At 35.2% G+C, this 14,020-nt stretch overlaps 1 protein-coding gene across 6 annotated transcripts in view; it reads left to right on the top strand.

Annotated features, from left to right (window-relative positions):
* LOC127869003 (rab11 family-interacting protein 4A-like) overlaps window positions 1–14,020 on the top strand; it is a 50,206-nt gene that overhangs the window by 18,029 nt on the left and 18,157 nt on the right. For 4 of the 6 annotated variants that reach the window (XR_008044363.1, XR_008044362.1, XM_052411246.1 and 1 more), the window contains exons 9-16: window positions 1,339–1,420; window positions 1,993–2,096; window positions 2,630–2,641; window positions 4,700–4,790; window positions 5,173–5,301; window positions 9,721–9,837; window positions 10,062–10,076; window positions 12,314–12,460. Coding sequence is in view for 4 of the 6 variants with exons in the window: in XM_052411246.1 (XP_052267206.1) it covers window positions 1,339–1,420; window positions 1,993–2,096; window positions 2,630–2,641; window positions 4,700–4,790; window positions 5,173–5,301; window positions 9,721–9,837; window positions 10,062–10,076; window positions 12,314–12,460 (697 nt within the window). In the remaining 2 variants the exon portion in view is untranslated. The remainder of the gene's footprint in view (window positions 1–1,338; window positions 1,421–1,992; window positions 2,097–2,629; window positions 2,642–4,699; window positions 4,791–5,172; window positions 5,302–9,720; window positions 9,838–10,061; window positions 10,077–12,313; window positions 12,461–14,020) is intronic. The other 2 variants (XM_052411248.1, XM_052411247.1) reach the window with 2 other exon arrangements.

The raw sequence follows: 14,020 nt of genomic DNA on the forward strand, positions 1-14,020 counted from the left end.
ATGAAACTTCATAGGTACATTGATCATGACTCGCAGATGACCCGTAATGATTTTGAGGTCACTAGGTCAAAGGTCACGGTGACCCGAAATAGTAAAATGGTTTCCGTATGATAACTCAAGAATGCTTATGCCTAGGATCATGAAACTTCATAGGTACATTGATCATGACTCGCAGATGACCCGTAATGATTTTGAGGTCACTAGGTTAAAGGTCACGGTGACCCGAAATAGTAAAATGGTTTCCGGATAATAACTCAAGAACGTTTATGCCTAGGATCATGAAACTTGATAGGTACATTGATCATAACTCGCAGATGACCCCTATTGATTTTCAGGTCACTAGGTCAAAGGTCAAGGTCACGGTGACCTGAAATAGTACAGTGGTTTCTGGATGATAACTCAAGAACGCTTATGCCTAGGATCATGAAACTTCATACGTACATTGATCATGACTCGCAGATGACCCCTATTGATTTTCAGGTCACTAGGTCAAGGTCATTTGAAAAAAAAGTTATGAGCTATTGTCATCACCTTGGCGTCGGCGTCTGGTTAAGTTTTGTGTTTAGGTCCACTTTTCTCATAAAGTATCAAAGCTATTGCATTCAAACTTTGTACACTTACTTACTATCATGAGGGGACTGGGCAGGCAAAGTTAGATAACTATGGCGTGCATTTTGACAGAATTATTTGCCCTTTTTATACCTAGAAAATTAAAAATTTGGTTAAGAAAAAAGTATACTTTTTGCGATTGGGAATATAGCCGAATTTCGGCTTTAAAATCGAGCCAAAAAAAAAAACCTGCCTTGGACCATGAAACTTCATAGGTACATTGATCATGACTGACAGATGACCCCTATTGATTTTCAGGTCACTAGGTCAAAGGTCAAGGTCACAGTGACTCGAAACTGTAAAATGGTTTCCAGGTGATAACTCAAGAATACTTAGGCCTAGGATTATGAAACTTCATAGGTACATTTATCATGACTTGCAGATGACCTCTATTGATTTTTTACTATATAGCCTTGCATCATGCATAGATTAGTGTACAAGTAGTACTGCTTTGTTAGTTGTTAAATATTTTATGTTAAAGAATAAAAGAAACATTAAATGGGTGGATTTGGTCATCTGTGGGGAGGAGGAGGCTGAATATGTCCCGAAATTAGTCAGTGAAAACCAAGATTTGGTCAGGGAAAAGTCAGTGAAAAGTCTGGGAATTTTATTTCATCAGGTTGGTGGCAACCCTGATAAACTACATAGCAACTTCATATTTGGCTTACTTGGGGGCATTGTGTTTCTCAAAGAAATCTTGTTATTTATCTTCTTGATTCTCTTCCACAGTCACTTAGCGCGGGGAGTAAGGAGTCCAAATGAAGACATTTATGATGACATAGATGGAAGTTTCCAGGAGCTCACAGACAGAGTATGTACACTGTATGGGAACGCAAATATTCACCACACATTGTAAAAAATCATTGTATAATTGCTTGTACAGGACGGGTATTTACTGACCAATTCTCAAACTTAAGTATAAAATTAAAAGATATTATTGAATCTATTATGTTTGATAGTATAATGCAGTTCAAAGACATGGAATTTAATGGGTCTATGTACACAATTTTTCATTTAAAAGTATTTATTTTCGACCTATGCAACCTTTATAGTCTGCATACATGTATAAGAAAATGCTCAACATATTTTTATTGATTCTAAATCTATATTGTTTATTCCTATGTCCCACAATGTATTAGTAAATCAAGGCCCAGACCATGAATTCTAAGTTTCAATATGAGATAAAATCTTTGAAATAAAATGTTCAAAGCCAATTTACTGCCTCATGGTATTTTGTCTTACATTTTCTGCAATAATTGCCTCAATTTTAGCCCACTGAACAGAAGCTCAGCAGTAGGACGGGACCTGGCTTGTTTTGATAGAGAAAAAGTTGTTTGAGAAGTTTGAGATGCTGAATTTGTTTTGTTTTTCTTTGTTTTTCAGATAAAGTATTTAGAGAAGCAGGTTGTAAAAGTGTCAGATGAGAAAACACGCGAGGACAGTCTTAAACACAGATATAAAGATGAAAACAGTATTCTTATCAAAAGGTAACAGTGGATTGGGTTATGTACTGCTTTTCACAAGTTGGAAATGATGCCTTTTAATGGTCAATGACAGTTACATTATTGTTCTTTATGTAAAGATGGGCAAACAGATGATTGCTATTATTTTGTAGTCCTATCTTGAAGTAAATCTTTGTTTTCTTCATAGTTTGGAGAAACAAATAACTGACTTGTGAGAAATACAAATTATTGAATTTGGAAACTAAGTTTTAAATGAAAATAATGAAAAACTTGTTCTTACAGAATTGTTCTAAACATTTGAATTTAGTAACTCATTGCTGTGTTTGTTAGTTTTTATCATAATTGTTGGTTTTCTTGCTTTAAAAAATGTGTACAGTTTAAAAAATTTGTTAAAAAACAGATGTGTTATACGTAAGTCTGCCAGTGTATATTTTATGTAAAAATAATAAGTATTTGTTTAGCCATGTAAACTAGTTTTGCATTATGTTGTACGTTTTGGAGTCCATGCTACCCGGAATGTTTTCACTAACCATTGGTTTGTCTGAATTTTATAACAGCGTAGTGGACAGGTAAGCAAGATGTGTTGTTTTGGTTGACATATTCTCCGCAAGATTCTTTAAAATTTCTGTAACAACTATGTAATATACATGTATATGGATGGTGGATGTTAAAATATCTTGCCGCAAATGTTAAATCATGTAAATCCTATGTGGATTTGTTGTATGTAACATATGTCTCACTATTGCAAAGGTCAAGTTCAAACATACTACAAATGAACACCACAAGGAGACTGAATGTTGGGTATATTGCCCACTTCCATACCTCAATGGTCAAGGTCACTTACCATGAAACAGATCGTTATATGTGGAGTTTTAGACAAAAGTGGAATGGGGGGTACATGTCCTATTGGCAAATTTCTTGTTGCCATGTAGAAACAATTATAACCAAATTTGATTGCCATGTACGATCTCATATTTCAACAAGAATTGTAGAATGTATTTTAAACATTTCTCTGCATTCTTGCGGGGAATACATGCAGTGTGGGTTTTGTGTTGTAGTGGTCAAGGTTGCTAACAGCTGTATGCTTTTCTTCTATTTTATTTCGTTAGTTTAGACAAAGTCTTATTCCATTACACATTATGAACTTATAGATAGCAGTGTTACTTTTTTTTTCTCTCTAGTAATTAAACATTATTTGTTTACATTTAAACATTATATAATGCATTTTTTAGTTTGACTTTGTTTGTCCATTGTTATTTTAATTCATAAAAGTTTTGTTGAAAAAAGTGCACAATAACCACTGAAAACTTTAAAATCGATGTGATAAATCTGCCATTGAATATAATGATTTTTGTTTGTTACAAAACTGTTTTGTTTTATTTTTCAAGAGATGAAGGTTTTTTACATGGAATAATAATAAGAATTATCATAATAACAATTATTATGTGCATCTGACTATTATAGACAAAAATAGATTGAACATATAATATGCTTATGTTTTAAAACATATAAAACCACTTATTATACGTGGTACCAATACAAATTGTGGTTTTTAATTTGCATTCTCAATTAGATATATTTCTGCATTAAAAGTGCATGCCATAATCGGATTTGTTAATTTTCTGTCTTGTCTCTTTAACTGCATTTTGTGAACATAATCACTCTAGTCCATATACATCTTTGAATTTGTCACTGTATCAACTTTTTTTGTCACAGCTTGTTTTTAAATACACACTTTTTACAGGGCACTATTGTAACTTAAAGTTTGACGGAAGACTGATGTCCAATTTTCACAACTCAACTTTAGTTCTAAATGCTGAGTGCATTTAAAACATCAGTATCCAATTTTAATGTCATTGAAAATTCCATACATGGTTTATCTAAAGATATGCATGTCTCAGCAGGAGGTACTAGTTTAATGCTTCTAATGCTAATGTAGTCTTTAGTTTACTTAAAAAAAAATTCCATTAATTTATCCAGACTGTAATGTAATTGAGCCTTTCTGTGGGAAAATAGGGCATAATGCATTTTTGTAAAGTATAGTCCCAGATAAGCCTCTGCAGTCCACACAGGCTGGTCAGTGACTACATTTTCTGCCTAGACTGGACTTTTAAATGAGACTAACAAAATAAAAGTGGAATGTTTTGTCTCTGATTAGCCTGTTAAGACTACACAAGCTAATCCAGGAAACACTTTTGATTTCATTAAGCCCTGTTTTCCCAAAATGCGGCTCTGCTGTATTCTGTATGTATCTACATTTGCACTATCGTCAATTTTCTAATACTCTTATAGGCATAATAATGCTCTATTTAGCACCGTATGATAACCATATGTGATTGCAGAGTTGTGTAACTTAAAGTGAAAATAAAGTTTATTGATATTCCTGTTATTTCTGCAATTTGTTGTATGGTGAAATTGAAAGTATGTTATTAGATTTGGTCTTGTATTCTCTTTTGTACAGGACTTCAAGTATGACAGTTATGTTTCTGAACATGATCCTTGAAGTTCAATACAGATTAAAAAATGTATTTTGAAAGAAAAGGAATTCACAACATGACTATATATTGGTTTTACCTGTTGGTCTTTTGTGGAGAATTCCTGCTGTTTACGTTTTCTTTTCTCTGCAGGATTCACACGCTGGAGGAGCAGCTTAAAGATATGGAGGTCAAGTCTGATGAGCGGGTTCGGGTAGAGCAGAAAAAACTGCATGACCTTGTGGTACGTTGGTGGACATTTTGTATGATACAGGGTGTCTTTTGGCAGTATTTTGTGTGATTTCATGGATAAGTGTGGATAAGCTTTTGTTGTTGTTGTGTTTTTTGGCAATTGAAGGCATTTTCATTTCATTTACCTTTTTAAAATTTTATATTGTACTAGATGACCATTAAATGAATTTAAGCTTGTTTGCTGTTAGGTAAAATGGGTGGAGTAAAGAAACAAAATAATGTTTTCTTAAGATTGTGTGTACAGTTGTCGCTAGTTTATTGTTTTGTAATTATCATGTGTTATTGCTACAAATAAACATATCTATCAAAGATTGGTATGTACCCTGGAGAAAAATACTATATCTTTCATTTTAGTATTTTGATGTGCATTTCAGTCCAAAAATAGCCTAGAGAATGACAAAGTGGACTACCTCACAATGAGGCTGCAGAACTTTGAATCAGAAAATGAACGCTTGAAGACTGATGTCGTACGGTTAAAGAATGAAAATGATAAATTGAGAATGGTAAAGATTTCAATATCTACTCATGTGTAATGTAAAACGAGCAATTATTATAAATGTTCATATCCAAAAATGTTCAGATTGTTCTTATTAAGAGTTCATTGTGTTTATTTTATCATTTATAATAAATATCTGGTTCATTAGTTTCAAAAAGAGTACCGTAGGTTTCCACGTATAGCGCGCACCCGTGTATAGCGCGCAGGCTGTTTTTTAAATGCAAAAATGGAGAAAAAATATTTTAAGACAATAAAACCACCAAATCGGACCGAAAATGGCCGCCATTTTACTATTACACAGTCCAATAATCCGGGGCATTGGAAAGCTTAATTAAGCATTCAAAATAGGAAGCGTCATTATGATTAGGAGCAGGGGTTGCATAGCACTATACTTTTCTGATAATTTTGTAATTTTCTACCAAAAGATTAACAGTCCACGTGCATTTCATGAAAAACATGAGAAAATAAGAATTAGTGTACATCGTGTGATTTTTCCTCGGGGAAAGCGTTGGCATTACCGGTAAATTTGAATTACGCATAGAAGACAGGGATACAATTGTTAAGGTATGCGGGCGAAGGACTATATTTTTTGACAATTGTTAAGACTATTCTCTCGAGAATATGGGTGGCCCTAAGAAGGGCCGTTGTTGTCTTTGTCGTTCTTCCGCGGTCGTCTAGAGCGGTCTTCCGTCAATGTCAGATGCATCGAAACCTTCAAATTCTTCTTCGTCGCTGTCGCTCTCAAAAACTTCTCTATCTGTTCGTCTGTCATTCTGGTCGATGTTTCCTTGTAGTAGTCTTGTAGTTTGTGGTGGTCTCCTTCATCTGTAGTTGTAGAGCAGTCGTCGTCGGATGTCTTCTTCGTCATGTCGTCCGAAACAGAGTCGTCTTCAGTCCCATCTAGGTTGTTGGAAATGCAGCACTTCTTGAAGGCTTTTACAATGATGTTGGGATCCAATTGTTGCCATGCTTCTACTATCCATTTGCATATCTCCTCCAACTCCGGCTTCCGCATGCGCCCGGTGGTTGTGAAGGAGTGGTCGCCCTCGCTGTACCACTGGTTCCAGCGTCGCTGCAACAGGACCGTCATTGGCTTATTGATGGATACATCAAGTATTTGCAGGACGCTGGTAAAGCCACCCGGAATGATGGCAAGAGTGGTTTTGTAGTCCTCTTTGAGTAGGTGCAGCAGAGCCGGGGAACGATGGCACCGGAAGGCGTCGAGGACAAGGAGGCTTCGTTTGGAAAAACCACCTGGTCGTCTTCCCCAGACTGTTTTTACCCAGTCTTTAACCAGATTGTCGTCCATCCACCCCTTGTCCTGTGTTCTCACGATGATCCCGGTGGGCCACGTGACACCCTTTGGAAGTGTCTTCCGCTTGAAGACAACATACGGGGGGAGCTTTCCACCGTCTGCTGTGCATGCAAGCATGACGGTGAAGCGATTCTTTTCATTTCCCGTAGTGTTGATGGTCACCGTCTTTGACCCCTTTGCTACAATGGTCGTATGAGCAGGAAGATTAAACGTCAGCGGGGTCTGATCAGCGTTGCCAATCTGTGCCATGTCGAATTCAAAAGTCGTCCTCTTCTTTATAATATAGCGCTGAAACTCGATCAACTTGTCATCGAAATTGCTCGGTAGCTTCTGCGCTATATGCGTTCGTCTTCTTAAAGAGAGGTGGTGACGTCTCAAAAAGCCGTGGGCCCATCGAACTGACACTTTGAAGTCGTTCGTGGACTCGCTCAGACTAGCGAGCCGACGAGCCTCCATACGTAGCTCAACAGTGGAAACAGTGATTCCACTGTCGTGCCTCTTCTCTACCCAGGCGAGCAGCGGTTTTTCGACATCTGGGTAGTGAGCAGACGACCCTCGCTGAGCCTGCTTTGAACACGGAAGTTTCAGCAGACTGGACTTGTTCTTACGCCACTCCCGCACCGATGACTTGCCGACATTGAACTCATGCCCAGCAGCTCGATTACAGTGAGTCTCGGCGTACTTGACAACATCAAGCTTTTCTTTGGCGGTATACGACTGACGTACACGACCCATTTTGACAATCAAGATAAATCTTGTGTTTATGGACAATTTCAAGATAAATCTTGTGATGGTAGACAATTTCAATTGGATGATGTTCTGTATGACGATGTCAATATCTCTCTGTATTGTAGTTCAGGCGATTGCTAACGAATGTTTGAAACACCACAGTTGAACGTTGAATATTTATACACACAAAATGCAATTGCATATTGTCATAAGTCGTGGCACATATTACTCAATATCATCTGCCAATTACGAAGTGCAAAATGACCCCCTTTCACACCTACCGTTACCCGTAAAAAGACCTCGTTCGCACCTACCTTTGCCTGCTCTCTACAACAATCCCCATCGGAATTCATCGATAAGGAAGTGTTAAAACACAAACAAAGAAATGTCCGCAAGTTTATTCAAACAAATTTATTTTGACAAAACTTCTTCTACCGCGTTCATACCTACCAGTAGCGACATCTGGTTGTTTCGACAATGGCCCCTCAGTCAGTACAATTATAGGGTGGTGGTTTTCTGGAAAAAAAACATGGCGGCCATTTTGATTATTTACGATTACACAACATATTTTTACCAATTTAGCAGCCAGGATAGCGTTGTATCAATGTATAACGCGCATCAGCTTTTTAATTTGATTTTTGGAGGTAAAAAACTGCGCGCTATACGTGGAAACCTACGGTATTTCAATTTTAACTCTTTCCTGATATATGTCGCCTCAATAGGTGAAATATATATGAAAAAATTAAAAATTGAAAATTGTTCTGTGTCAATTTACTTTTATCCCAGCTGGATAGTTAACTAAGTATTTCATTTATAGCTCTACTGGCCGAAGGCCTGAAGAGCTTATTTCATGGCATGGTTTCCGTCGTGCGTGCGTGCCTTAGACTTTTTCTTGTTTACGCGATAAAGTCCACAGTTTTCATCTGATTCTTTTCAAACTTGTTCAGTGTCTTTATATTAATGAGGACTCATACCTTATTGAAAATGGGTTACATCAGAGTAAAAAGTCCAGAATTATCTCCCCTTGAATTTGAGAAAATTGTGAAATAAGGCTTGTTTATTTTATGCTTTCTGGTGGTTTAGAGAGAAATACCAGTGAAAAATAATTGGTATTCCACTGTGAAAAATAACAGTGAAAAATATCGATATTTTTCACTGTTTTACTGTGAAATGACGTCATTTTTTCGACGAAATGACGTCATTAATCCAGCGAAATTATCAAGTAAAACTCATTAACAATGTAAATTTACGGTGAAAAAAGCATAAAATAAAAAGAACATTTGTTAGATTCGATGGAATATCGATTTTATTTCACTCGTGATCATAGAAAATGTATATTTTCACTCGTGGCTTCGCCACTCGTTAAAATAATGTTTTCTATCATCACTTGTGAAATAAAATCGATATTCCACCGAATCCAACAAATAACCTCTATTTACGCAATGAAGTCCACAGTTTTCATCCAATCATTTCCCAACTTGCACAGTGTCTTAATCTGAATGATGAGTCAAACCCTATTGAAAATGAGCAATATCGGAGTTATAAGTCCAGAATTATCTCCCCTTGAATTTGAGAAAAAAATGAAAATCTTTAAAATTTTGCCATAACTTTTGCAATATTGAAGATAGCAACTTGATATTTGGCATGCATTTGTATCTCATGGAGCTGCACATTTTGAGTGGTGAAAGGTCAAGGTCATCCTTCAAGGTCAAAGGTCACAAAAAAAATGAAAGCGGCGCAGAAGGGAACATAGTGTTTCCGACAAACACATTTCTTGTTTGTTTACATATAAAGTTCTATCCTTTTGAAACTTCAACGGATGTTTTATATCATCAAGGGCCAGAACCCCATTCAGAGTGAAGAAAATGGGTCCAACTTATTGTTGAAAAGGAGCGATTTGAAGTTTAAATTTTACGTTTCTTCTTGTTTATGCGATAAATTTCCCATTTTGCGTCTGTTTATTTAAAACTTACTCAGATTGTTCATACTATCAAGGGCTTGAGCCCTATTGATTTCAGCCAGTAGAGCTATTCAGGCCCTCATGGGCCTCTTGTGTTAAACTTGTTTATTTGTCACAATTAAACTATTTTGTACGGCAAACTATCCTTTATTTTACACGATACTTGTCTATTTGTTTAAGAAAACATAAATGTCCTTAAAATCCATGTTAAAAAATGGTGCTGATCATGAGTTTGAGTATGTCTAGTATATTAGAATTGCAATTATTCTCATTGATCATTGTCTTATATTCTATATCTATGTCTACACAACTTTGTGTTGTTTCAATGTGTGTAAATGAAACCTTAAGGGCCTTAAACTTGACAATTGAACTCCAATATTTGAAAATGAGAACAATTAAAAAGTATTTCCATTGTTGTGCAGGACAAGATGGAGGTCATGGATCGACTGGCGGCCATGGAGGAAGATTTTAATCGGGTTTCGGCTGAATACAACGAAATGATGTCCAAGTTTGATAGGGAGCAAATTATCACAGGAAATGTATGTTCACATCTTCGCACTTTCAAGTATTGCATGGGAAAATGTGTTGTCCATTGTGTTTGTTGCATAGTTTTAGTTAACATTTAAACAATTTTGTATTGCATTTTTTGAATTGTGCTTCACATCTGAGTGTTGTTGTTGTTGTAAAGAAATTGTCAGGATTTTAATGTCTTGGACTCATCAAGTATCATGTGGTGTCACTGTATTGTTTTATTCCCCAACAGCCTGCTTCGGGAAAGGTAGTTATTTGCTCATTTTCTAAGTCTGTGTGATTGCGTGGTGTTAGTTTTCTGCTTTGGCTTATGGTTTAGGGAGGAAATTCTTATAAATAGTATAGAAATGTAAAAAGAAGTTACATCCCTTACATTGGGTGATTTGACAAGTTACATATGTTCTATGAAATGTATTGAAAAGTATATTTATAGGGTTAAAAACAGGAACAGAAATACGTATAATATTTATGACTTGAATTTTGATATAAAATAAATTTAAATTTTAAAGAAATATGTAATTTATTCTCTATAGCCACTGAAATTCATTTTACAATTAGTTTGAGATACAGTTGATTTCCACAATATTATTCTTAAACCGCCACTTTTATACTAAAATAAGCCTTTATTCACTCAGTCATTATAATGCAGTAAGGTAGGATGGGGTTGTTAACATTTAACTTGTTTTGCAATCTCACATTACTAGTAGTCCTAGTTCCCACAGTACAAATAGTTCAGTTGTCCGATTAGAGGGTAAATTTACCCAACAGATTAATTCTATTTTAGTCAAAGAAATCAATATTTCTTATGTTCCACCTCAGAGCTTTAGCAAAAAGATTTTCTTCTGTAAAATATATATTTGTTTAGACTAATACATGTATATTTTATTAAACATGTTCTGTCATTTTTAAGTCTATTGGAATTTATAAATATTTTATGTATCTCTTAATTTGATTTAACTGTTATTTACAGAGGCTGTTATTAAATTCATTGCAACAATTATGTCTGTAACTTTGATGACACAGTTTATGACAACATTTGTGTTTATTGCATTATTAATTACCAAGACTGTTACTGTTCACGCATAGCTATTTATCAGCACAGTTTCAATTTTCTTGCATTTTATTAGCTCATCTATTTTTTGAAACAAAAAGTATGAGCTATTGTCATCACCTGAGCGCCGGCGTTCGGTTAAGTTTTGTGTTTAGGTCCACTTTTCTCATGAAGCATCAAAGCTATTGCATTCATACATGGCACACTTACTTACTATCATGAGGGGACTGGGCAGGCAAAGTTAGATAACTCTGGCTGGCATTTTGACAGAATTATGTGCCCTTTTTATACTTAGAAAATTGAAAATTTGGTTAAGTTTTGTGTTTAGGTCCACTTTATTACTAAAGTAACAAAGCTATTGCTTTCATACTTGCAACACTTACTAACTATCATAAGGGGACTGTGCAGGCAAAGTAATGTAACTCTGACTGGCATTTTTACAGAATTATTGCCCCTTTTATATTTTGAAAATTGAAAATTTGGTTAAGTTTTGTGTTTAGGTCCACTTTATTCCTTAAGTATCAAAGCTATTGCTTTCATACTTGCAACACTTACTGACTATCATAAGGGGACTGTGAAGGCAAAGTAATGTAACTTTGACAGGTATTTTCACAGAATTACGGCCCCTTTTATTCTTTGAAATTTAGATGAGCTGTCTGCACCTGCTTGGCGGTGCTCTTGTTTTGCCATTTGTTTAACATGCATACATACAGATACATACATGGAAACAGCTTTTGACTTATTATTTTTCAAGTTATGTATATAATGAATTATTTTTAATATATAGTAATTATGCCATTGATAAATATAAATAGGAAGTAAAATTAATTTCTTATTTATAACAAACAAACTATTAAAGTTAAATATTGCAATTTTTATCAGTGTACATTTACTTTTCAATGTTTTTCAAAAGTATCAACATTTGTTTTTCTGTGTTTTATTTGTTTTCTAGTTGTTCCTTTAGTGGACATTGTGCTTAAATGTGGTAAAAAGTAAACACAAATAATAATTGAAATAAATTTATGTGTGAACCCATTCCCACTTAGAAGCAAAGTAAAAATGGCTATGTGCAAACAGCATAAAACAAGAACAGCCTGCAAGTAACTCGCAGTCTATTCAGGTTTTGTGCTGTTTGCTGCTCATCAGTATCTAAGGGTTGGAAATGAAGACTTAAAAACTTGAATCTAGTCAGAAAGGTTTTTAATTAAATTTAGCTTTCAAAGGGACTGCAAATGCGTCAAAATACGTATCTCAGTGGAAAAGGTTTAAACATGGACTGTCAGTAATCAGAGCCAAGAAAACAGAGAAAACTTTAAGTAAAGTGTTTAAGTTAAAGCAAAAGCAGTGTGTGTGATAAGAAATAGTTTTAGCCAAAAAAGCTAAGTAAAATTTAAATTTAACATTAATATTTTCCATATTTTCCATATCCACAGCTTCTAGATGAGCTGCAGAAGGAGTTGGAAGATCTACGGCGGTACAAGATTGACACTGAACACCGGCACGGGCACATGGCTCGAACACCCAGTCTGACAGACTCTAATGGCTTCATACTGCACGCTGAGATGCAGAAACTGAAAGAGGTGAGATATTTATGTTTGGGCTGGCATGATATATCGTATGTACGTGATGTTGGTTTATTTTGATGACATCATGTTTTAGTTGATGTCAGTTCACAGTTTTGGGGCTAATGTGGAGGATGGTCTGTTTTATATGTTGCATTTAATTGTGAACTAAGAAAGAAAATCCTTTTGTGCAGCTTAAAGATTTTTTTATTTTCAAACAGACTCGCCATGAAAGAAAGTAAAGCCTACTTGAAAATGCTTCAAGTATTGACGTAACAGTCACCATGTTTAAGACAATATATCAGATTTGAGTCTTAAACTGAATGTTACTAATTTTAATATCCTTTACAAAGCGCTCTATTAAGTGTTAGCTGTGTTTGAAATAAAAGAGGTTGTTGAAATCTTGCCCTTTGTTACATAAGCAAAAACCTGCTATCTGGGATATGGTTTTTGTGTGTAAAAGGTCATCAACACATTCATTATTGAGATGGTTTATTCAAGTAAGTGTATACATCAATTACCATCTGAATTCAACCAACAGGAAAATGTTGTGCTTAAATATGCAGAGTCTTAACTGAATTTTCTGTACAGGAAATTACCCTTCTCAAAAAAGTGTGTGAAATGTACGTTTTAAGTACGTTTTGCGTGTGTTAAACGTGGCGGTATTGGCACTGCGTTTTTTGTGCGCTTTTTCTTACCGAGTGAGTTTTTAACAAAAACAAACAAACAAGAAAATGTGCGCTTTTTGTGGATAAATGTGCGCTTTATGTGCGTTAAACATGCGCTTTTTTTATTTAAAAAGCGCACATTTAACTCACAAAAAGTGCAGTTATAACCCACATAAAAGCGCACATGTGTGTTAAATGTGCGCTTTTATGTGCGTTAAATGTGCGCTAAACGTGCGCTTTTTATAAGTGCGTTTTTGACTGCCATTTATGTGTGTAAAATGTGCGCTTTTAAGTGCGTTAAATGTGCGCTTTTTGTGAGTTAAATGTGCGCTATTTTATTTAAAAAGCGCACATTTAACTCACGAAAAGCGCAGTTATAACCCATATAAAAGCGCACATGTGTGTTAAATGTGCGCTTTTATGTGCGTTAAATGTGCGCTTTTTAAATAAAAAAGCGCACATTTAACTCACAAAAAGCGCACATTTAACGCACGTTAAGCGCAGTTATAACCCACACATTAAATTCAGATATGCAATAAAAACCAATAATTATATAAACATATATATTTGTGTATTTGAATAATTACAAGATAATTCAATTTTATACTTTAATGTACACCAACATTTTTTAACATACATGAGTAATTAAATATCAATGGCAATTTGATGAAATAAATATAAATATAATTTGATTATAAATAAACAAAAAATAATAGCATACTGAAATAACATGTACAGTATATACACACGAACAGCTATATACATAAGAAAGATGCATATCAATCAAGGCCTGTCAGCATTTCTTTGAGGTGGCGGAGTGCAGCTCTCATCTTTCTCTCCAAGTCTGCCACCAGCCGGTCAAACTTCTTTGCAACTATTATACTGTCATGGCCTCTGCGCGATGCGTCTC

Source organism: Dreissena polymorpha, chromosome 2, assembly GCF_020536995.1.
Source record: "Dreissena polymorpha isolate Duluth1 chromosome 2, UMN_Dpol_1.0, whole genome shotgun sequence".
Classification (NCBI taxonomy): Eukaryota; Metazoa; Mollusca; class Bivalvia; order Myida; family Dreissenidae; genus Dreissena; species Dreissena polymorpha.